General features: G+C 38.1%; 1 protein-coding gene across 3 annotated transcripts in view; it reads right to left on the bottom strand.

The window, feature by feature from the left end:
• Window positions 1-26,255, bottom strand: part of ARID2 (AT-rich interaction domain 2) — a 106,316-nt gene that overhangs the window by 41,294 nt on the left and 38,767 nt on the right. For all 3 annotated transcript variants that reach the window (XM_042815424.1, XM_042815422.1, XM_042815423.1), the window contains exons 4-6: window positions 4,546-4,679; window positions 3,517-3,735; window positions 704-771 (exon numbers count right to left, since the gene is read on the bottom strand). In XM_042815424.1, coding sequence (XP_042671358.1) covers window positions 704-771; window positions 3,517-3,735; window positions 4,546-4,679 — 421 coding nt within the window. The remainder of the gene's footprint in view (window positions 1-703; window positions 772-3,516; window positions 3,736-4,545; window positions 4,680-26,255) is intronic.

Genomic DNA, 26,255 nt, shown 5'->3' with positions numbered 1-26,255 from the left:
TACTTTAGTCACACAAATTTTCACCTGAAATTCTGTCTGAGGAAGTTGCTGTGCATCGCAGTAACTACGCTGAAATGTCAAATCTCTTTCAACTACAGTACATTGCAGGCTCTCACTCACCTCAAAACGTTCATCTAGAATAAGGAGCAAGCATTTACACAGAGCAACTTCCTTTATATTTTTAACCTCATTTCATTACTAATGCAGCACATCATGCCCTCTAGCGGAAAGATAAAAATGTCTTGTGCAAAAACACCAACTGAAACAAGCACACGTTCCTAACTGAATTAAATCTGCCTTATCTTCTTTGTGTTACGGTTCCTGTTTTCACAATTCAGAATGTTGTTGTGTGTTTGTTTCTGTTGCTTTTTCTTTTTACTGATCACGGCAGTTTTAAATATTACCTTTTTCTTTTTTTTTCTGCTAAATATGTTGGATAGGTTTTCTCTTCACATATTAGCTCTTAGGAATTGAAACATGGAACTTCTTTATCCATTTACCTGCACCTACCTTCTACTTTTCTTCGTGCTTATCCCAACATTTTATGACAACTGTGACTTAGTGTTTTACTATATTTAAATGAAAGGAATGAAGTTGAGTAATTCAAGATACACATCCTGGTACACCTTACTTTTTCTTTTTTTAAAAGGGATTTGAGACCCACCATATGCGGTTTAAAATAATTCAATATTCTTAAAATTACCTTAACAAAATCTCTATCAGTTTTCTCCTTCCATTCTTCTCCAAACACAGCAGAAAACGATCCTAAAGCTTTAAGCATAAAAAGCAGAATTCAGTATTTAAAAAAAAAAAAAAAAAAATTTTGAACATTTTAACTTTTTTGGTAATCCACAAACCAAATAAAGATTCAACAACACTACAGGCTATTCTAGCATCTCATTTTCCTTCAAAGAATCCTGTACTAAATCGGATAAACCTGAAATTTCTCCAGTGATTTAATTAACTTCTACTGCAGTTTTATAGTTTAAACAGAGAATTAGCAGAAGAAGTGACTGGTTTATGAATTTCAAAATAAATAAATAAAAATCATGGGAAAATTCTCCTTAGCTCTCTTAAAGAAGGCAAGTGTTCAGTTTTCAACCTCACACAAACTATTTTCCATGTGCCCAGTATAAGCTGTAAACACTATTTCAGCACTCAAGCAAATTCCCACAACTGTTTTCTGAAAAGCAGAACAGTAGCACTGAAAGTTTGACAGCACTCAGCTGAAAGCCACTATTTAACCAGGAAGCCTAACCAGTGCTCTTGGATGTTTAATGGAGTCAGTACCACAGATTTTCTAACCATCACCGCTTGCAAGTAGCAGATAACATTCAGTCTCTATAAAACTAAGCTTTGTCTTGCAATATTCTGTAATAAACTAATGGCAAGTAATGCCACACTTTTTATTTATTTATTTTACATTTTGGTTTGTAATGTTTCAATGCTTAGAGCAAAACTTAACAGATCTCATTTCCAAGACTTATTTCAGCTTCTACAGAACTCAAACCAGGGCTTTATGCAGCATTTCATAGCACAGATACTACATAAACACCTCAAGCCTCTGGGACTGTCCTACCACATGCAGTACAACTGTCAACAAACTACTGAAGGGTCAGAGAAGGAGCTGAAAACATATTTTTCTTGTTTCCTAGAAACACTGCATTATAATTATCATCATTCTTAACACCTTAATTATAGACAAGCCAAGTCTAAAATCCACACTCATTTCAAATAAAATTAACCAGCTATCATTTATACCTGAAATTACTGTGACAGTATTTTCATAGTTTGCTATTACAGATTTTGTTTAATCACATAACTTGACAATTTACCTTTAATATTTATAACATAAAAGCTTCATGCTTAGAAGTATGTAAACATCACCCTTCATTTCTCCAGTTTGTCTTAAACAGTCTGGGACTGCTGGGACACTCAGAAGATGTCATCTCTAGAGGCATCAGGTAAAATAAAAATGAAGCTTTCTCCACAGGGAAAGAAAAGAGTAAGCCTCATTCTATTCTTGCCACTCCTCATGACTACTGTCACTCAAATATTTTTCAACGTAAGCAGTAGAAGCACAGGCCAGCTATGGACAAGCCTGTGCTCGGATTCCAATGTAAGAGCCTGAGAAAACACTGCCTACCTTTGCAAAGTCCAAGAAATTGTGAAATCATAATACAAAATTTGATTATCGATTTCTAAATCCATCAATGGATCCACAATGAGTGACAGCAAACTCAAATCTAGAAAGCAAGCATCCTTGGAACTATTAATGTAGAGGACTAAGTTTCTTTTTTCTTAGAAAGTTCCTGTAACTGGGCTAGACGAAGATACTGACAGACCAGTATCTAATTGATCTGAGCTGAACTGAAAGGCAGAGGCACAAGTCAGAAACATAAGGGAGAAGTCAGAAAACACTAACGCAGTACTGAGGGGAAAAAAATCCTACAGATCATTATGCAAAATTCTTCAAGATATTAAAAGATTTAAAAAAAAAAAAAAAAAAAAAATCAAACCAAAAATCAGAATACAGTGTCTAACATGGATTCTTCCACAGAATTTGAAAACTGAGTCTCTGACAAACCATATTTGTGCTTACATGTGCAAAGCATATTTACACTCAACAGATACATATGATCATCTGTAGTAGCAGATAAACATATTTAGCTAAAAAATGTTCATTTCATCTATTTACTATGGTAAAAAAACATTTTAAAAGTTACATAAAAACAGTAAATACTTCCTCCCCATCACTATGAGATAGCAGATATGCTTTTATGATTTTAGGATGGTTTAGGATAACCTTTTTTTTCCCATCTTCTTTTCTCCTTTCTACCCCCTTCCCTGGCAGAAAGACAGACAAGCAATTAACAAGGAACAACTTGTCATGGAAGCCACACAACATTTTGAACAGAAGAATTTTTTTCACGTATTTTTTGTATATTGAGGGAACAGACTATCTTTAAAAACTGAAATGTTAATACATTAACTATTTCTTATTCTTTGAGATTTGTTTTCTGAATTCACTACACTTGAATATGATGAGCCAAGATAAGACCTTGGTGGGTCAGTTTTCAGAGCACTCTTTTTTAGTTTTTAATTTGTGATTGTCACTAGGAAAGAATTATGAAAAATCAGCACTGTCCTATGAATTCAGAAGAAAGCAGTAATGCACTACAAGTAATGGAAATCCAATGCTGCAAATGTGAGCTGCACCAATAAAAAGCTAATTCTCAGTTTTCGTTATATTGTTAAATAACACCGCTTCAAATTATCCGACTTAAAAGAGTATTTGTAATGCTCCAAGTCTGATATAAACAGTAATTGAGAAAGAGGTTAAAAAAATACCAAACAAACAAAAAAACCCCTAGATATATTAAAAGAAAGAACAGGTACATTACAAAATAACAGGTATATTACAGGGTAACAAAGCACAAACAATTACTAAGGGTTGTGAAAAAAAAGCAGTAAACAGGTATTGACTTTTCTGTTGCAAAAATGTCACATACTTACTGTCATCAAATACCCCAGCATTAGCAAGCAGTAACGTGATGATTTTAGGGTCCTTTTCAAGCTGCATGACATGCTTGCTTTCATTTGAAAGAAGAGTACATACATTAATTGCAAAATCCACTTCATTTGGGAGTCCAGATAACAGTGAAAGCACCAATTTATTATAATCATTTGGTGAGTTAAAGTCCATAGACAGCCCATAGCTTTGACGAAGGTAATCTAAATAAGAAAAAAAATTAAAACATTGTTTTCATAACTAAACTGATTAATATTCAAATGATATTTTGCCCAATATTTCTTTATGAGTTATATTTTTAAAAAATACTGTATTTCTAAAGTATTGCTTTTACAGTATTCAACTGATTTGCCCCATTTCCTTTGAATTTAGATGTTACCTAATTGCGTACCATTCTAGTTAGATATTAATGCCTTCAGAAACTCCAGAATGCAATATTGCAGTGTGATCTTCCAAAGAAAAGCTTTGAAAATGTGAACTTTAATTAAAGCAGAATAGAATTGTAATATAATATGAAGTTGCTTTCTATGCACCAAATTACCCACCCTTTACACACAGCCCATGAGATTTATCGTTTTTTTCTGTTTGTTTTCCGACAGTGACACTTCAGTCTATAATTTACAACCAAAGTTGATTCAGGTTTCTTATGCATGAGCTTTATTCCTCAAATTTTGAAGCTTAAATAATCCTACGCTCAAACCCAGATACTTGGCTTTTTAGAGAAATGACTGAATCAATGCAAACAACATCTGTGACTTCTCAAGGTACGTTCTGTCTCAAGACAAATAACTTTAGTCCTGCTAATTCAAAGAAGAAACATTTGGAAATAAGTGTAATGGTTTACAGATTCTCATTCTATTGAGACTCACAGTGGAAAGTTTTCTGATGCATTAAATAAAGAAGCTGCGATTTGATGATTTTAGTATTATTATAAATGTATTTATACACTATTACTGTAGCTTGTTCTAAAATACAGGGAAAAAGAAGTTACAGAACAAATCTCAAAAATTTACCTGACACACTGTGTTGCTGGTAGTTATAGGAAGTTGGGATTGCACCAATGGGAAGTTGTGGCTTTGGATTGCCTGGTTGTACCTCCTCATCCTCCTCCCCAAAATGATGGACTTTTTCATACTTTTCTAGATAACTGGAATAAAATAAAACAAAAATAAAATAAAAAGATTTTGAATATGCATAACTAATCATTCTTATCTCTCAAGAACTGAACTGCCAAAGGAAACAAACTACGCAAACATGGAGATATACTGCAAATGGTAGTCAAATGGTACAGAACAAAGTCATACTCAGACTGACAATAGATGATACAGAAAATGCAAGTACGTGAAATTTTGGCTTTAGGTATCAAATATCTTCATAAACCTCAGCAACAATTCATAACAATTTCAAATGACAGAATCACAGAACTGTAGGGGTTAGGAGGCACCTCTAAGATTATTGAGTCCAACCCCCCTGCAAAGCAGGTTCCCTGTAGCAGGCTTCAAAGGTGGGCATCCAGGTGGGTCTTCAGTATCTCCAGAGAAGAATCCATAACCTGGGCAGCCTGTTCCGGTGCTCCATCACCCTCACTGTGAAGAAGTTCTTTCACATATTGGTGCAGAACTTCCAATGCTCCATTTTATGGCCGTTCACCCTTTTCCTGTCCCAACTGACCACTGATAAGAGGCTGACCATCTCTTTTCGGATCCCACACTTAATTAAGATAATTATGAAGATTAATAAGATCACCTCTGAGTCTTCTTTTCTCAAGGCTGAACAGACCCAGTACAACCCACTGAGTCTTCTTGTGACTAAGCCCATTTTTGCAAAGTCAGTTTTTACTTTGCTACCCTACATAATTATTCTGTACAGTTTACCAATACCCTCACTGAGGTTAAGCCCAGAAAAACAGCTCCTTCCTTTCTTCTGACCTAAAGAAAAACAACGTACCAAATTCTATCTATTACACAAGATGAAGAGTTAAGATTCACTGCAGGCAGTGATTCAAGGTCACAAACTGAGCCACAGCTGCAACTAATGACTATCAGAAATCCTTTTAAATCCTTTCAGAAAAATGCTGATATACTCTACACAGTGACAGATTATCCCAGAGAGGTCTGCAAGCACAGAAGCTACATATACATCAAAAACCAAATAGCTAATCGGCTCAGTAAACTAATTATCTCAACTTAGTTATTCCAGCATTATAAACTGTAACTTTCTGAACATGCAACATTCCAAAATATAAAGACAGTGGCCTTCATTTTACAGACATGTAGCTATGACATCTCTAATGAAATTATTCCAAAGTTGCCTACATTTGGAAGCTTTCAATGTGTTGAAAAACAACATCAAGCCAACTAAATTGTACTCAAAATGCTACTTAATCAGGAGATCATTCAAAACATTTATCTTCCTGTTTGTATATACCAAAAATATTTAACAAAAATAGGAGAAAAAAAAGCTTTTGATACAATTATTGTCAGCAGACACTGAAGCCACTGATTTATAGTGAATCAGAATGATTTTAAGCATTTATTTGAAGAAAACAGTATTATTGATGACCTTCAGGGAGTATTTTGTGCACATTATTATTTCATGAAACAAAGCATCAGTTTCATAACCACGCTCTTAACATGTTAGCAAATTCCAGAAGGAAGAAGAAAATTTCTGAGTTAGTAAGTTTTATATATACATATGTATATATATAGTTATACTACATATATATATATATATGTCACTGTACCCCACGCAAGTATGATTGGAGTCTCACTGGTGCCTACGACATTCAAAGTATATGTATGTTATCCTCAGGTGAACCACTGCTACATTGCCCTCTGTTAAAAAGTCCACAGCTTCACTGCACAACCATTTTTTAGGGACTGAACAAAAAAGAAACTGCATTTAGTTACAGTTGCTTTTTCCTTTAAGCTAGAAATGATCATTTATGCTACTTATATCACATTTAAAATCTCAAAAAAATACACCCCTACAAAACTAAGTTGTTTATAACATTTTAAAACTTACAGGTCAACATTTCTCTACCCAAAGGTTTTTAAATCTAAATCCTATTTCTTTTCCACTTACTTCTTTCCCCTCTCATCCCACTTCTTTCCTTTCTCTTAAATCTGAAATCCAAAGATTAAGATCAAATGCAATTCATAAGATCTCTATGGCAAAAGGCAATCATAAGCAGATGAGTATCACTCATCTACTCCAAACAAACTGGAAAAAAATAGTTCATCTACACATATATTTTATTTCTGTTACAATAAAATGGTCATTTGGAGAGTCTAAAAACTAAGTAATTACATTACTCTGAGAACTTCCTAATCATTTGATGAAAATTGTTAATAAAAGCAGTTAACACTAGTAGTACTTACATATGCATAAATTACTTTAAACTGAAGCACCTGGAGGGTGGGGTCCAAAATGGCAATGCTCAATGCCATTGCAACTGAAACAGCAAATAAGCCAAGCCAACCAGAACAGTGCAACCATTCCTTGGCTGCTTCCCATGACACGAGCCAGAAGGCCAGCAACTTTAAGGGTGTGTATAGCTGTGGGGGGCCCTTTCTGCATCCCCACAGAGAAACCTGCATCCTCTACTCCTGTTTTTTCTCTCTGAGTGCCTGTATAGCAATGCACACAGCATAAGGAATAAACAAAAAGAATTAGTGTGCGGTCACAGGGCTATGATCTCACTGCCATCACAGAGACATGGCTGGGACAACTCGCAAGACTGGAATGCTGTTATGGATGGCTATGTACTTTTTAGGATAGATCAGCAAGTCGTGGCACTGAAGTTGCTCTTTATGTGAGAGAGCAGTTGGAATGTATCAGGCTCTGCCTAGAGAAGAATGATGAACAAGTGGAAAGCTTATGGGTGAGATTAGGGCCAGGCAAACAGGGGTAGCACACTGTGGGTGTTTACTACCAGCTGCCTGATCAGGAGGAGGAAGCTGATGAGGCTTCCCACACACAGCTGAAAATAGCCTCATGATGACAGGCACTGGTTCTCATGGGAGACTTCAATCACCCTGGTATTTTCTGGAGAAGCAATGCTGCCAGGCACATGTAGTCTAGAAGGTTCCTACAGTGTGCTGATGATAACTTTCTGACGCAGGAGGTGCAGGAGCCAACGAGGAGCAGCACGCTGTGGGAACCTGTTCTTACAAAGCACTGGTTAGGAATGTGAATGAAGACTGGGAGCACTCTTGGATGCAGCAAACGTGAGACGGTGGAGTTGAGGATCTTACACAGAAGAAAGTGGACTTCAGTAGAACCGTGACTTCTTCAGAGACCTACTTGGATGTGTCCCATGGATGAGAGTGCTGGCAGGCAAGTGGGCCCCAGAGAGCTGTTTGACATTCAAACATCACTACTTCCAAGACTGGTGCGTCCTGGAGAGTAAGAAATTGGGCAAAGGTGCCAGAAGACCCACATGGATAAGGAAGGAGCTCACGGAAAAACTCAAACAGAAGGAAAAAAAAAATCTACAGAATGTGGAAATGGAGTCTGGGTACTTGAGTACAGAAATGTTGTCAGGACATGCAGGGATGCCACAAGGAAAACTAAGGCCCACCGGAAATTAAATCTGGTGAAGGAAGTCAAGGACAACAATAAAGGCTCTTTAAAATGTGTCAGTAGCAGAAGAATGACTGGGGAAAATGCAGGTCTGCTGCTGAGGTGGGTGCCCTTGTAACTGAGGACACTGAGACTGCAATGCCTTCTTTGCTTCAGTTTAAAAATAGTGAATAAAGACACACTGTGAAACGTAACACATGAAATGGCACAGCCAAGCTTTCAAGTGTACAGTCAGAAATGGTGCATAACATAATCTTATGAGTCCCATGACATCATGTGCTCTAGAGCATATCTGCACTGGTTTCTCAACATTCAACATGCAGCAATCCTAAGACAGACACAAAAATGTTTCCTGCAATCAAATGCTCATCTCCAATTCTGAAAGCTCAGTAACCACAACTTTAAATCATCTGAAATGTACCTTACTCCCTCAGTGACAGAATCATCTATTTAAAGCTCTTACTACATCAATCTATGTAGTGGACAGCATCTCTTCCCTCTTCTGATCATCCCGAAGCCAGAAATATTTTAGTAACTGTGAACAAAAACCAAAATATGCCTGTGGCTTATGTATTCTGCCAGGCCAAATTCCTTCCTGTATGCATTAGTGGTTGGTATCTTAAGATAGACTTACCAGTGGCTTCTAAATTCAGGAAAAAGAGCACAGTTCTGCAGGATCCTGAACTAAGTATAAAGCTAAAAATTCTCAGGATCACAGTATTTTCAATTTACTGTGGCCCAAAATGGACCTTGAGAAGAGTTAACAGTTTTAAATACCAGTCACCACAAAGGTCTAGCTGGAGAAAACTCCAAACTGTTCAGTAAATCACTGGGTCCGTCATCATTACTGCCACTGTGCTCTGACTGAAGGAGTTTGTATTTTAACTGAAGTAACCAACACTGAAAGACAATTTCTCTTGTATTTACACATACACAAGTGAATGCTTTGTCTTGTACTCCACTGAGATCATCAAAAGCTACTGAAATCAAGGAAAAGACATAACAAAGAAAGATACAGGTTTGCACAAAGTCCTGGACCAGATTAATCAAATCCATGAATAATTCTAACCCATTTAATGTGAAACTGTACACAAACATTGAGCTACCTCTTCAGGTCTTGATTATTTCATATATATAAATATATATTGATTATTTCATATATATAAATATTGACTATTTATAAATATATATATTTATAAATATATATATATTATATATATTTATAAATATATATATAATTTCATATATATAAATGTTGATTATTTATAAATATATAAATATTGATTATTTATATATATGAAATAATCAAGACCTGAAGAGGTAGCTCAATGGTCTGCATGACTTTCTCTCCTGACCACCCCATCGCCATTCCTTAAGTGAGAACATTTAGCAAATCAAGAGAATTCTAGGTTGGTTTTCTGCTAGTTTATCAAAGTGAACAAGGGTCAGACGAACATTAGTAGTGAAGCAGGGGAAATGCAGGCTGAGCACATGCACGTGCCATTTCACCAATGGCAGAAGCTAGACTGCCTTAGCTTGTCTAACAGGACTCCAGGAGTGCTGTGGCTAGATCTAATTTCCTCATACCTGTTGGACCAAGCCAAAGGTTGAGCTTAGCATAAAGCACTTTCATTGCTGAAAAAAAGGTTTCCTAAGAATACTTAATAAAAGCAAATAAAAATCCCTACAGAGAAAACACAGTTCTCAAAATACAGTGTGTTCACAATCACCTTTGTTTGGACGTGTCCATTCTGTCAAGAATGAATAGCTATTTAAGCTTAAAAAAAAAAGAAGCTTGTATTCCAGAATAATCCACTTTGTCCCACGCTTTAAAGTACAAATACTGAACCTCATGCTTTTTATTAAACCCATGTCCCAGCAGAGCTGAGCACTATGAATATCCTTGATATACTCCTCTGTTAATACCTCCTTTATTAAAATGTGTAAATGCAGTTCTGTCAAACACAGGCATTCTGAAATTTTAAAGATCTTGTCCTATTTCTTCCTCTGGAAGCAAATAACTACACTGTTTCCAACTCTACTGGACTAACAATTTGGAGGGATTTAGAAAAGTCTTATGGGTGTGTATAAATTGAAAGACCTTTGCAAACTAAAATTATCTTTTTGTGTATGTGTGTGTGTTAACAATTCTGACAACATTATCACGTCTTATTTCACAGGAAAACAGGATTCAAATCAACCTGAAGAGATGATGTACTTTTTCCCTCAGCCTAAACATGCACCGACTTCACCCTCAAAAACTCTCAGCTCCTCTAGCTCTCATTCAGTTCACCGAAGTTCCACATCTTCAAAGAACATTTTCTCTTTCCTAACACACCCCAAACTCACCTAAGCGTACTGAGGAAAAAGAAACCCACAGAGGCTAAAATGTTTTTTTCCCCTACCACAAGTGAAAAAAACTTACCTTACACCTATCACATACTCATCCATGTTAAGATCATGCTAGTTTAGAGGGAGGACATTTTACTATTTATGAATCCATGGAGCTTAACAACATTGTATTACTAAATTTCAGCTATAATAACCAAACCATAATAGCCTGACTTTGTGTGATTCCTTAATGCTACATTAGTACTGACTGTTTACAGACAACTGCACAGACCTCAATCCTTCAAACCCTCCTTTTGTTTACTGCAGAAAGAATGACCTGGAATTTTAGCGTAGAGAAGAAGCTTTGTAAATTAGCTTATTAAATGAGCTTTACTAGTCTTAAATACTAATCTTACCAATCTGGCATACAGCTTCTGTACAAACAGCAGAATACTTACCATAAAGACAGGTCTTGCTTTTAAAATGTAAAACATTTAAGTACAATAAAATGAGCTTTTCTATTACTGAAAAACAGCTGTGCAAAAGCCCACAAATTACGATCAGGTATTTACAAAAGGCTAATGCCATGTTTCAAAACAACCTACATCTTTATCTACAGACCAGAAATGCACACTTTAATCTCAGATTTTAGAGTCAGAAGACTTCCTTAATTTGGCAAAGTCTCAGGTATACATATTAACAACATAGGTCTCAATCTTCTCATCCTCTCTTAATTTCAATGCCAATGAATGATTATGCTCTGAAAAATGCAGCTAATATGTACAAAAATGAACTAAAGCGATGAAATAGATGAAGGGCCAGAAGGAAATGACTAATAAAACAAGCAATTTATATAGGGTATAAAATTTTCATTGGTATCTGAGATGAAAACTAAGTACTACAATGAAGCATTGCTGATAATGGAATAATGATGAAATCTGGCTTGTGTACACACACTGAAAGGCTCCATCCTGCTACTGCATGGCATCTTACACTGACATTAGCCCAGTGAACGCATGACCTAAAATATTCAAGAAACTGAAACGCAATTTCAATTTATAACCCACTACCTCCTGTCAGCTTGGATCATGCTTCTATTTTGAGAGACTTCACTTGAAAAAAGAAAAGTTAAAATTTCACTCCCTGTATTGGGGCACAATCAATTTGCCATGCATGACAACAGCAAAGATGGCATCAACTGTTACAGTCCAACAATCAATTTATTAGGTCCACATTCAGCTAAAGGAGAAGCAGGTGCCATTCTCCACCAGAGATCTCTTCCAAGTCTTTCCTAATTAATTTGTGGTGCTAGTTATAGGTTGCAATATTCAGTACACGTGGTGAAGCTTGGTGCCACACTCCCGATAGAAATGTCTGCTTAGAACCTAATGAGTCTGCTGCATCATGTCTAACATACTCACTCATTCCATGGAAGTTCCTTTATAAAACTCATCATGAGAGTTAAGCAAACTAGTTCCTAGAAATGCTTAACACTACACTTCAAGGTTCTGCTCAAACTTTTAGCACATATCACCAAGTTGCCTCACACTTGATTCCGTATCTATGGAACTTCTGTCACTGACATCATCAATCTTTTCAGAACTTTCTCCCTTGGCTGCAACAGTAGCAGGAATTCCAACCCAAGTTACAAGCTAGCAACTGAATCCTTCAAAATACTGTTTGTATATTTTCCAATTTTATGTTGTACAAACTGAGAAACGGAGTATCTGACACACAAAGCAGCACCCAGCAAACCATTCCTTACACAGCAGTTCTCAGTAAGTATTCAGTTGATGCCTAGTTTGTTGTGAGTACCTAGTAAGACTTGCTGACGAATCAAGACCTTCACACTGTATTTGGCCAGCTGGCCAGCTGAGTAGCAAACTCCAGCATTCGTGCTTTTCAAACATCTGGCCTGCTGCTCTCCCAGCTGGCAGCAGCACGCTGTTCCCCACTCTGTTCCCATGCAGCCCCATGTGACGGCACGTATCACATCGTGCTGGGAGCTCCAGCCTCTGCCCATCACCCCTCCTGCATGTGCTGGGCCAACTGTGAGCAAACTGGGAAAGCCCCGTTCCCATGAAAGGGAGTCTCAGACTTTCCAACAGATCCACACGTAAACAAAGATTGCATGCACTGGCATTTAAATGTGCTAACAATGTTTTGTAACACAGGTTATGTAAGATTACGTGACAGATGGTCCAATTTGTGCTTCACTTGAAATCTGGTTAAGAAATTTGTGTCCTATCAAGAAGCCTTTGCAGACAGAAGAAAACCATATACATGCCTTGATGAACTTCAGCATCTGCTAAGGAAAGATGGATTATCTGTTGTTACAAAAAGAAGGGTAGAATCCATGAGCAATCTAGAAAGTTTCCTCTTATTAGAAATTATAATAACAGGAAAAAGGCAACATGTAATGCTTTAAAGTTTAAAACAAAAAACAAACAAATGTCAATTTTCGTGACATTTCAAGTCACCAAAAATACATTCTTAATATCTATGGGAACAGCAAATTAAGATACTATTTTATGCTTTAATAATGCTCTAACTTAGGAGGAATCACAGAATCACAGAAACACCAAGGTTGGAAAAGACCTTCAAGATCATCCATTCCAACCATCCACCAATCACCAACAGTTCTCACTAAACCATGTCCCTCAACACAACGTCCAAACGTTCCTTGAACACCTCCAGGGTCAGTGACTCCGCCACCTCTCTGGGCAGCCCATTCCAGTGCCTGACCACTTTTTCAGAGATGTAGAAAGATGATAAGGAGGAAGATGATAAACAATCTATGCCAGCTAGATGAGTGTATGCAGGAGTGCAAACTCAAGAGATGAGGGCAGATGGGGTAGGAAGGGAATAAAACAAAACAGAAAACCTGCCTCTGCAGAAATTGCATTACCAGGACTTCCAATAGATTCCAAACACTACAGAACTGACAGCAGGAGAAGATGACTTATTTTGACTGCCTCAAAGTTAAGAGGAAGTCTGTGCTGCTAAAGAAGTACAGAAATAAAAGGCAAAAGCTTCATTCACCATGAGGTTCTGTTAGCCAAGGTAGCAGCTGAAGGCAAAAATCAGATCTCTTGCTGCTTCTACATTTGTTTAACTCTTCTTAAATCCTGCCATGCCTGCCGTGCAAGCTGGCAGGAGACTGCATGGGAAAGTGTCTGCACAGTAATGACAGTGACCCAGTGGACAAAGTCTTCACAATTAAGCAACTACATTTTGGTCTACTCCACTGTAACTAGCACCAAAATGTCTCCAACACTCACTTTTTTGAAATCCTTCACTCCCAGGTTTGCTTTCATTTCTATATATATTTAAATTAAATTAATCTGAGTCTCCTTGTGAACCAGTGCTACAGTCCACAGTTACCTTCCAGGAGTAACTCTTCTACTGCATTCTCACCGCTCGGCAAAAAGTATTCTAACCCAGCAACACCTCTTACTGCTTCAGCAGTTGTTTTGCTAGAGCTGACAGGCTTTGCATCCAGGAATATCTGAGCTGTGCCATTGTTAATAGTATTAATTCTCCAGTCTACTTCTGGGAATTAACTTTCCAACAAAGGCCTACTCGTCTTACTAATTTTATAGTCATTCTGTTGCCTCCTAGGATGACAGCTCATCAAGCCTGTCAAGTGTGACAGTAGTCTGGGTTTAGTCTTTAAGCAAAATATCAGGATCCTCAAGATTTTTGCTATATCCGTAACACTCACAAATTCTAGAAAAACCCAAGTTCCCCTTATTTTGAAAAACAATCGATCTACAGCACTAAGATTTAATGACAGTGCCTGAATCTAAATGGAAAAGATGCACTATTACGAATTGTACCACGCAGTAGGAATCACCACGAGAAATGGTAACTAAAGCATCGAGATGTGCACAAAGCAGGTCATAACAACACAGTGTCACCCCACACCCCTCATCTCTTTTCAGATAACCATGGACTGACTGGCAGTTGTACACAGAATGGCCTGAAATCTTCAATGCCACCATGCTGAGGAAGTCTCTGCAACCGTTTGCAGTATTCCTGTATTCAGTGCAGCTGTGGTTGCAATATAAGAGATTACTGCCATGCTGAAGATATACTGTAATACAATAATAACAGATTCAACTCAATATAGCTTACTGTACAGCATTAGTTATACACAGCATGCCTTATAAGCCAGCATGGAATGTAAAAACTTGTGTTCAGTGAACACTATTTAGGTTGCTAAGTCATGTGTCAAAGAAAACACAAATACAGAAGCTGGCTGTATACATGCCTTCTTTCGTAGTCACATCCTAGGATGGGGCAGTGTTTTGACTACAACCTGTATATTTATCTACTACATGTGTTCAAAGAGGAAATACCCTTTTTAAATAGATATATATAAAGAATACATATCATGAAGTAAAAAAAAAAATTACAGCAGCAATGACCATTCCTACACAGTGCAATAACTGCAATCAGTCATTTGAAGCTAAAAATCTAATATGTATTTTGAGCTGCTGACAAAAGTTAAAGACAAAATACAGTGGGTTAAAGACAATGCAGTGGGTTTTGACCATGGCCACTTAGGAAACAATGAAGTTTCATAATTATTTCCAGACCTGAACAACTATGTCCATAAACACATTTTAATGCAAATACATGTTTACGTTCTTAATGCAGATGGTGTACAAATGCAGGCAACCTTCTGAATCTTGAAGTTATTGAAAATAACATTGACTGGAAGATGTATTGACTGCATAAAGCTACGTAGATAATATAGAAGTATTTAATTAACTAAATAAAGAGAATTGTATGCAGTACAAACAGCCATAAATTCATTTGCCAATTGCTACTCGTGTCTATTATTTAACTACTATGAAATTCAAATTAGAAGAAAATATTTTTGCTTTTTTCACCCCCTCAGTGCAAAAGGAGGAGAAAGAAATGATGCATATTACAACAGTACAACTTATTACATTCTGTCAGCGCCTTGTCTGAAGAGTTGTTCTTATGAAGGGAAGATTTCTATGGTAAGTCAGACTCAACTTGTTCCCAAAATTCAGGATGAAGACTATCCAAAATTATAGATACGATTTCCCTGTTGCCTTTAGTTCAGAGTTTCAATATCTAATATGAAAATGATAGATGGTATTTGCACAACAAAACTAAGAAACATTCTCAATCTCATTTCCTCATTCTCCTTTTTCCCCTGTGTCAGGAATAGGTGTCTAACTTTCTGCCTATGGATAATACTGCACAGAAATAACGCCCTGGAAAGAGTTTACCCTACCAAGGATTTCCAGCTGTCTGAGCTTCTCTCAATCTATTATAAATAGCATTGATACCTTTAGTATTACAGATGATAATAAGTGCCCTTTATTTATTTGCATACATTTCCAATATTTAGGAATACTGCACATTTTTGAAACTGCAGTGAAGACAGAAATACTTCTGTATTGTACTTGCTTCATGCTTGTATATTTCAATATAATGGTGCCAACATAAATGTTGGTTCTTCTCTGAACACAAAACACCTAAGCAGTTTCTGGAACAAGACTCCAAAGTCCAAACTCTACATGGCCAAAGGAGCATCGTAAGCACTGGAAAGTGATCCTTTCTCCCCAGTCCCTTCTCTGCATTCCCTCTCTTCACTCTTTGCTACATACAGGCGCTACTTTGAAAGAAGTGCAGACAGGTGTGCAGTAGGAAGCCAGTAAGTGGGAGGAGACTACACGAGGGAATAGCAAATGGGATATATAAATCTCATGAAAACAGCCATGTAGGAAAAGGTTCTGGATTCCCAGCAATTGCTCCATCCACCAAAGTAAAGGTTTCCACACTACTTCTTCCTGCACGTTCAGCAATACTGAGTACATTGTGTGACACAGAAAAAAATGAGTTCACTGATTTCTGTTGTGCACAGGCTATTTCTAAATTTAGTGAATCTACAAGTCTATATAAAATACATTACTACACCAATTTTTCTGTAACTTCATTGTTAGAATCTGCATATATTCAGTGTTGCACTCCTCTGCCTTCATCTTATCAATCGTATTTTTCCTGCCATTAAATCCATTCACAATTTCTCACATGCAGACCACATAATCAAAGCAAATGTACTAGCTCATGTTTCTATTTATGCTGTTAATCAAACAAAAATATGAAAATTAATTAATTCTTGAACATTATACCACAGCTGCATCAAATATTCATTAAAAAAAATAAGAGCAGAATTAAAAAAAAAATCTGATTAAGAAAATCCTGATGGGATTCTGCACAATAGGAACACAAATACTTTAAGTTCTATGTGAAGAAGAAAAAGCTGTCTGGGGAGTGGGTCCCTTCTTTACCTCACAATGTTAGCAGAAATTAATTTGTAAGAAAGAAAGCAATCTGGCCTGCAGAAAAACATTCAACTTGAAAATATCTGCATGTTTGAAACACAAACACATCCAGAAACTAAAACAACAGTGACTAATTTTCAGATCTTTTGATCAAGAAGCACCAACATCCTGCTACAGGGCTCGTTAAGCATCCCAGCGTATTCTGAGAACACAGCCACGTACAGATTGAGAAATGGTGATAAAGAGGTAACATATTGATTTAGCTGCCTAAACGCATAAAAGCTACACATCTACACTAAAATAAAAATGCTGTGAGAGTTCCCATGCATGGAAATGAGCTGCCTGTACTGTGAAATTGTTAGAGAAGGGCCCGAAACAATTTCTCCAGGCCAACTAGCTTTCTCTCTAACGCTTAAAGGCAACCATTCCCAGAAGTAAATTTGGATATAGTTACTCTGGTTTTTAGGCTAGGTATGGACATGAACCATTTTGTGTCAACTAGCTTCCTGCTTAATTAATTCACTAATAAGTAGTGCTTATAGGGGGTAAACACAGAATGCTACAGGGGCAGCCTCTGACAATACAAAGTGGGGAAGCTGAAAGACAGATGAAGTGTTACTCCTTAGTAGATTTTAAAGTTGTCAGTGACATAATGAACTTAAAGAATTTATAAGCATTTATGCTTTGGCTTGTCTAATTGCAAAGAAATTAGAATATATACAAGCATTAAAGGGAAAGAACAAAAGGACGTGATGTAAACAGATAAAGCCCAGAGACAGACACCCTGTTGGGAAGCATCTGTCTGAGGCATTAAAGATTATCAGGCAAATTTCTTTAAGGCAAAAGGAAATTTTGAATATTTTTATTTAAAAACAAACAAACAAATCCTACTTTTGTCTACAGCAACAGCATTCTCATTGAGTAATTTGAAGCATGTGGTAAAAATACTCAAACTGTAAACTGATGGAGATGGAGAACGAGAATGTGTTAAGAGCACTAGAAGAGAAATTGTTATCTTTTACAGGAAGGCTAAAAAATAGAATAAGTTATTAACAGCATTCAAATATTAAGTATTATAAATGGTACTGAGTCCCTGCTGGTGGTCTGGGGTTTAGAGGAGATAAGACCTGATCCTCCACTGTGGATTGACCAGGCTTTTCATATCAAGTAAATCCAGTACAGCTTAGCATATTCCTATCATTCTGAATGAAAATAATGTGTGGGAAAAGCTCTGCAATTAATGTACTGCATACCTTTTTAAGAGGCTGAGAGAAGGTAAACTGAGACTGAAAATAAAATTTCAGTTGGAAACCACAAATTCACCTAAGTACACATCTCAATTAAGTAATAAATAAGTATGCATTTTTTAATTTTGTAATCTAAATGTTACCTCTCGCCCTCCCAAGTCTTTTCACTGCACTGCACACAGCTGATAAATAGCACTAAACGCTACACACACTGCCACATATGCTCCAATAATGAAATCAGAACACATTGTGTACATAGTTCAGATATATCAGAGGTGAAAAATTTTTTTCTAGCATGTAAAAATACATACCTATTCCTGAACATTCAATTATAATGAAACAGCAACTAAATAGTAACTAAAGCTACCAGCTTAAACATAGCCCTTCCTTGACCCAGACTGCCTCAGCAGATGTGACAGTTTCCTGCTGTGGATGGCTCGAAGGTAAATGGCCTTTCTCAATGCCGTGGACTTCTTAGCAGCGTTCAGTATCACAGAGTCACAGAATGGCCTGGACTGAAAAGCACCACAATGATCATCCAGTTTCAACCCCCCTGCTATGTGCAAGTCGCCAACCAGCAGACCAGGCTGCCCAGAGCCACTTCCAGCCTGGCCTTGAATGCCTCCAGGGATGGGGCATCCACAGCCTCCTTGCACAACCTGTTCCAGTGTGTCACCACTCTCTCTGTGAAAAACTTTCTCCCACTATCTAACCTAAAAGGTCAGTAGTGCTGGCCTTCAGACAGTCAAATCTTTGGTATGAGAAACTGGCTCAAAAATGTTGTCTGGAAGGATCCACAGCTAGCTGCCAGGAAACCATGCCTCTGACTCCACTCTCGTTTCTGGGATCCCAGAACGAATAGCTCTCCCTTGGGTTTATCCTCCATCCCCTTGCAGACACAGGTACACTTAAGATGACATGGTCTGAAGCACTGGCACACACAGGACATGTCCTTACTTCCTCATCACAAATTTCTACCTTTGTTCTTTTTTGTCATTGCATTGTCTTTGTAACACAAGAACGTCTAATAGATAATACACACCCTGCTGAAACTAAAATGAAGTTTCACGGCATGCTGGTAGGCAGAGGGAAGCCCTGCAAGTAATCATTTTTTTACCAGGAAGTTCCATACACAGAACTAATCATGCAGTGTGCAGATTAAAAGCACTCCTGCTTTCTTGACTGTGCTGACCTCTGCATGTATCTGAGCAATGCTGTGCATCTCCCCTTATCAGCAAGGAACGGCTCTCTATTATTCACTCATAATGACCCAAAGCTCAAGACATGCTTATCGACCCTTCAGGCTAGTGCAACTTTCTTCTCAGAGATAAAAATCAGCTGTACAAACGAGCAAACTTTCTCGAAGACAATTTAAAACAAGAAATGAGGAACATATCTGCAGAATATTCTGCACATCTGTAACAGTGCGCCTTTCAATCGCTGAGGAAAACAATTAAATCCTTCAGTAGTGTAGCACGTGTCAACCCAGCAATAACATCCAATCCTCAGAAAGAAGGAAGCGCATACAACACTGCTTTAAAAACAACCTGCAAGTGATCAGACATTATACTCTGATGACAGTACTACTTCTAGAACTTAAGCTGAAGCTCAAGAAAACTGAAACACCTTCCAAAAACGCAGCCGTTCACATTTTTGTTTGCTACATATGAGAAACTTAAAACCTACCCGGCAACAAAAGAAACCGGGGGTAGAGGGGTGCTTTTCCTGTTTCCTTTTTGCCTTTTCTAAGAATCTCTCCAATATTGAGTTCTCCCTTCCCGCATTTTCTTCTACGAAGTAACAATCAATTCCTCTTTGTCAATGCTATTTTTCATTTCTTTTTCCCACTTTCTGTAAGTACAGCCTGGAGCAGTAGATATTTCCAGCACCTGCAGTGTGCTACTGCAGCTATTCCTATTCCTGTCATGTTCACAAGGATACGAACATCTACATGAAACCAGCCCAGGTCTTGCTCGCCTTCATCCCTCCCTCCCCCCCCCCCCAAAAAAAAAGTCAGAAAAGTTAGGAGCAAAAAAAACTTTCCAGTGCTGCTTTTTTGAGGACTCGGGAACACAAACTTTGATTTACATTTTTAGCTGCTTTAATGAAAATGAAATTCTGAATGAGCTCATTTTTGTTTCCCATCTGTTCTAGGGGTTAATAATGATGCCTGTGAGTACAAGAACAGAATGCTTAGAAGTGTAAATATGCAGTAATTGCAATTAATCAATGCAGTCATTTTAGGTTTTCATTTCAACAAAAATTGCTTCAAGATAACTAACTTAACTTGATGTCATATTTATATGGCCCATTTCAGAAAAAGCATGTCATTTGTATATCAAATATCACAATATCTAACATGCTGAGGAATGGCAGATACAGGTCCCTCCCGCCCTGGTATCTTACACAGTCAGAAAAGGCACAACACAGGAATTCAAGGGTCTCAACATCTTGTGACGATTTCCTAGCGGAATTAAGAACTGAACACATTCACTGCCTACTAAGAGTGGGTTTCCTTTTCTTTGATATCTGCTTGTTCCCCCAACAAGTAACCTGAAGTTAAACACCACAGCAGCTGTTAGATAACAAACTTCTCAACTCTACTAATAATGTTTTGTAGTAAAGCAGTACTACAATTAATTCAATACATCAGTACTCCCTGCCTATTCCCAAGCACACAATCACTTTTCTGAGGCAGAAGTGGAAAAAGAATGAATGCAACACTGACATGACTAAGTTCTAAAATGACCCATTCTGGAAACATAAATGTACTTCAAGCTGAAAAAATATTCCTCAGCAAAACAGTTCATAATACTATTTTTTTAAGTATGAATAACAACACAATAAAGCACTGCTAACAAAAACAGAATCAAAGAGATGCAGTCCCCCAAATAAGGACAACTCCACACAACATCTGAATAGCAATACAACAGCGCCAAGAGGATTCATGGAAGTTGCAGCTCATCTCAGCAGTGCTAGCACGCCTTTTCATTAAACTACGTTAATCTCTACCATTACTTAAGAGCTGGAAAAGCACTTAAACCTACGGCCAGCCTCCTTCCCAAGGATCACGTTACAATGCTCACATGTTACACTCCACTACGGTGGTGTTAGTTGTCATGTTTTGATGGGTTCCTAAGGCAGTAACTGTACTAATACATTTCTATTGACAAGAAAAGTATAAGTAACTGTACTGTGCAAAAATAAGGAGCGCTGTTTAAGAAGCAGCATAGAAAGAAACCAATTCACAAGGAAAGAGGAAAGAAATTCCTATTTCCTAGGTGTTACGGGTTTTGTTTTGTTTTGTTTTTTTTACTAATAGTAACACAAAAAAGCAGAATTTCAAATTAATTCTCAGTAATGTACTTTTAAATTTCATCTACATATCATCAAGATACAGCAAGCAATTGTCTAAACTGATACACTCACTGTTCATCACGCACATGCTTGCAAACACAGAGGTATCCTCACTAAATGAAACAATTTCAACTGAAACAAGATTTTACAGTAAGAATCTTGAAACACACAAAACATCTTTTTCTAAACTCAGTCTGTGTTTAATAATAAATACAAAATAAATGCTTATTTTCTTTATTTAAAACATGGAGACTGGGAGCTTAAAAGGAAAGTCAGTTGCTCCTTTGTAACGCTGAAAAAATGAAAATAATATAAAATACAAGATGCACCAAGCCTTAGGCTTACAGTCAGAGCTTCAAAGTTACGTAAGGACACAAGCAAGTAGGTATGTGCCAACTTCAATTTCACAAGCACATAAACACCAAGGCACATGCTTCCCACTGATCTCTATGCAAATCCATCACCCAACCCATCGAACAGACTACAGTGTTACTGTAAGATGCTACTTAGCAACTCTCTGTATCATCAAATTACTTTGGAAATAAGGCTCTGACAACCATAACTCACCAATTACCTAGAACTTCTCAAAACTTGACTAAAAAGAAGACAAAGGAAGAGCAGGGCTGGGGGAGTCATTGCAGTACGTGGTGCTAAAGTACCTGTGCTCATGCACCGTATCACTGCACAAGGAACCACCATGCTGCGTCATGCCACCAGCACAGAACCCCTGAAGCCACTGCAGAAGCCACCACCTGGATGTCAGCGTGCCCATCTCTGCTCAGGACACCCAATGCAGCTGCAGGCAGCATCAGCTGGGTTAGCTCGACTGCTCTCTTCAGCTATTTGAACCAACCCTGACAACAATTCTGAATGCCAACAGAAGCAGGCAGCAAATGGCAGAGAGCAGTTGTAAATCGTTTTAAACCGGTAAGCATTGTTTCATAAAGCTATCTAACGCTAACAGCTAAAACAAACTGTCTGCTGACTGACTATAACCAGCAAGGTATTTACAAGATTCTTCAGGCGAGCAAGCAGGACCAGGAGCAGTAATGATCAGCCAGGCCAGACCAAGCTGCTGATGGAGCCAGACGAAGCTTGCCTGAGCCCAAAGAGCAAAGGCTGCCTTGCAATTCTTCCAAGCTACCACAGCAAACAATTGTAGTTAAACTTTAAGAGACAGTCAGTTTAGAAGCCATTTTTCTCGACTAGACTGAAATCCACATCTGACATAAGCTGTGTTGAATTAACCTTGGCCAATACAAATACGGGCTGGAGCCAGTAATGCAGTCCCAGCGCCACTTGAGCAAGTCGTCCTCTGTCTTAATTGCCAAAGAAAAATGCAACTGAGGGTTTTGTTCATTTGCTTTAAATGGACCAAAGGTTCTAACTCCTATCCCAAATGGCCTGAACATTTATTCCAGGTAGCTTTCCTTTGGGAAAGGACACAGAAAGAGTTCTTAAATATTTTTAAAAGTGTTAAACTCCTGGGAGCTGGATCGTACCAGATGGATTGCAGTGAACACATGCAAGAAAGCCAGGCAGCCACATTTCCAGGCAGTATGTTTGTACAACACACGGAGGGCTTAAAATCAACATGCTGGGGCCATTATAAGGAAGAGATTGGTTCTGAAAAGAAAATAACATACTTTCTGAACTGCATGTATCAAGTTACAGTTTATCAAAACAATCTCTTGTGTAAGTATTTTGTCATGCTATAAGAAGATACAAGAAGAATATGAAAAGAGATTTAAGACAGGGAGAGCTCCGCACTCTCTTCCTCTGTGACACCCTAGGCTTGTAACAAGGGGTAAGAATATCAAGGAAACGGATGAAAAATGACGAAGACCACATTCAGAGTAAGAATAAAGTGTGTGTCTAAGAGCAAAGGGTGGGGGAGACCTAAGCAGGGTTGTTACGGGCTGCACGCGCAGCAGCAAAGGAAGCCAGCACAGATTGGCACACGGAGCACAGCTTGCTCTGGTACACACAGCTGATCTGGCATGCTACGAATGAGTAGGATATGAAGGAGTGCAATTAAATGAGAGGGATTATTATAAATTCTAACAGTAGATTGGGAATAAAGAAGGTAATTTCCCTCCCAAGCACTCGAAAAAATACTGTAATAATGATGTAATGAAGTTATCAGGTGGAGGTGAGCACCACACTTCTCTCTTCTTTCTCCAGCATCATTAATGATTACTTTTTAGTAGTTACGAACTAGTTCAATTCCACTAAAACACTGATGAAAGAGAAAAATAAAGACTACAACAACAGTCATACTAAAAGCAGTGGGCCAAGACCTGGCAAACATTAGGACTGTTTTTGCCACAGGCTAGCCGGCTTTGTGCAAGTTACTTAGCTTTTATGTGATGTCAGTAAGAAGGGGACAGTAAAATAAAGTACTCTGTGATATACAGAAGTACTAAAAGAGCTCGGGATTGCTCAATTGGAGAAGCAGACTGAAAATAAATCTAAATGACAAAACATGTCACATAAAATGAACCTCTGAAACTCTTCAGGTCTGGGTAGTGACAAATCAGGCTGATGACAAAAACTAGTTTGTAGTGATTCCAAGTATATCTCCTACCCTTCTAGCCTATCAATTACAGTCATATCCAAGGTAAAGTTTCACAAGTACCTTTGTACTTGCAAGTGTATCCCTGCAAGTTTCTGCTGAGCCTCCCCAGCATTCCTTCCCTGCCCTGCAGTCCCCCAGCACAGCCTTCTGCCACACAGCACTGTAAGGACATGTGGGCTACACAGGGAACATCAACTAGGTGAGACTTTCCTAAGTTTTGTTTTTTAATATTTACATGCAAGCAACAGAACATCTCACATGATATTCTCTCTCTACTCCCTTCTTGCCTCAGAAAAGGAAGGTGGACCAAAGGATTTCTGGGAATCTTTCTTCAGTCTACCTAAGAGTTCAAGTTTGCACTTTTTTTTTTTCAGTAAAGAAATTAAGAAGTTTAAAGTGTAAACATGATGAAAATATATTGTTTAAATCCAGACTGACAACTGGTTACTGAAATTAGGAAGTGACTAGAGCCAACTTATTTCACAGTGCAACAAACAACTCTTATCAGAACAGTGGTTACATCATTCCTGCACTGGTGCTGTCTGTGTCATGAGAACATCAGTAGTCCAAAAGGGTACATAAAGAAACTGAAAATATTATTGTCTTATTTTTAGCCACGTACGCATCAGAATGATGTAATACTATGAAATACTGATATCCATTTACAGAGAAAAAAAGTGAACATTACAAAGGCAGTTTTAACTTGCTATATTACAATCACATCAATGGCGTGGTCCTCATTTTGTGAAGAAGAAACACTGTCAATGTAGAAAGATACAAAATACTGTATGCTGCTGTAACATACAGTTAAATGCTACTACAAGAGAATTTCGTATTTGTTTGACTTCACACTGGGCTAGGATCACAAAAACTCCTGTGGTTAATCTAGTGACAGCGGACTACAGCCATCTAATGAGCTTTTTGGATGACAAAATGAAAAATAACTTACATTTGGTAAAAAACAAAAAAAAAAAAGTTCTAAATTAGAAACGTGCCACAGAATGTGACCCTAACCATGATGGTAACATGACAAAAGTTAAATTGAATGTGTAATCTCAGGATCCTCCACTTTCCTCCAAAATATCAGATTTCTTAATACTACCCATGTCTGTTTCCCCAGGAATTCATCTCTGCTATACCTGCCAATTTCCTGACTTAGAAATGACTACTTTAAGACTCGCCAATCCAACTGGACTGGCTGGCCCTTTCTCAATTAGAGTTTCAAACTGCGCTGTTCAGAAGGTATCAAATTGTGCCAGTTGAGATCAGACACTGTACTGTAACAAATGCAAGTACACTTGTCAGCTACTGACGTGAGTTTTAGCACTAGGTTGAGCAAACTAGCATAAGGTTCTAGCAGACATGCACCAGCAGATAGAGATCAGACAATAGAAGCTGTCACCACCCAGCCTCCTGCCCCTCCCTTCTGATAAATGTGGCTGCTCCTGAAGGAAGGCAGCTGCTCCAGTCCTGAATCAGCTCATGAATCACTGTTGCTCTCAGTCCAATGTCTTTACTGCAAACTGGAATCAGAGATGATTTTACCTGAAAATAGGTGGCCCGTGTGCTGATTCATGAGAACATCTGACATCATCAGCTGCAAAGTGGGACAAGCATTGGGTGACAGCTTTGTAACAGCAACAGCCTCAGCCATTTGATTTCCATCTATGACCGCATGTCTGCCAGAACCATAGCCTCCTGAGTCTGCTCAGAAAAGGTCCCACCACCATTCACGTGCACTGTATGCAAACACCAGGGACTGGGTTTTATGCAGAGTATACACACTGCACCACATATGTTAATAAGTTGTCCACAAAGTCAGGTATCATTTTAAATGATTTCAGCAAGCACAAAAAGCATTCAAGAAATCCCATCTGCAATGAGGCTGCAGCCAAGTCACCATCTCTAACTCTTTCACCTACAATTCCTTCTACAATTTTGCCTTGTCAAGTCAGGAAATAACACACACAGCTGTAGCTCCTTGCAGATGTACTTCCTTGAACCTCCCTTTCCAAATGGGAGGTGTCACAGCCCCTGAGGGATGTCTGTTCTCCTGCCACACAACTACCACCTGCACTCAGCCAGGCTGCCCGCCCAGCAATTAAAGCACACAGATGCAGAGGCAAACACTGCTAATTCAGCACAGACTGCAAATTCAGGCAGAGGCATAGGCAGGACAAGAGCTTCAATTTTTCCCAGTTAGACTGTATGCAAAACCTATACCTAGGGTTTCATCAACAGCCTACAGAGCAATTCATCCTGGACTATGGCAGTGGTAAGAGAGGGAGAAGAAGGAAGAT

This window comes from Centrocercus urophasianus, unplaced genomic scaffold (genome assembly GCF_019232065.1).
Source record: "Centrocercus urophasianus isolate 14NV4802_14NV808 unplaced genomic scaffold, USGS_Curo_1.0 seq_15, whole genome shotgun sequence".
Lineage (NCBI taxonomy): Eukaryota > Metazoa > Chordata > Aves > Galliformes > Phasianidae > Centrocercus > Centrocercus urophasianus.
Note: the sequence above shows the minus strand (reverse complement) of the source record. Positions and strands in the feature narration are given on the sequence as shown.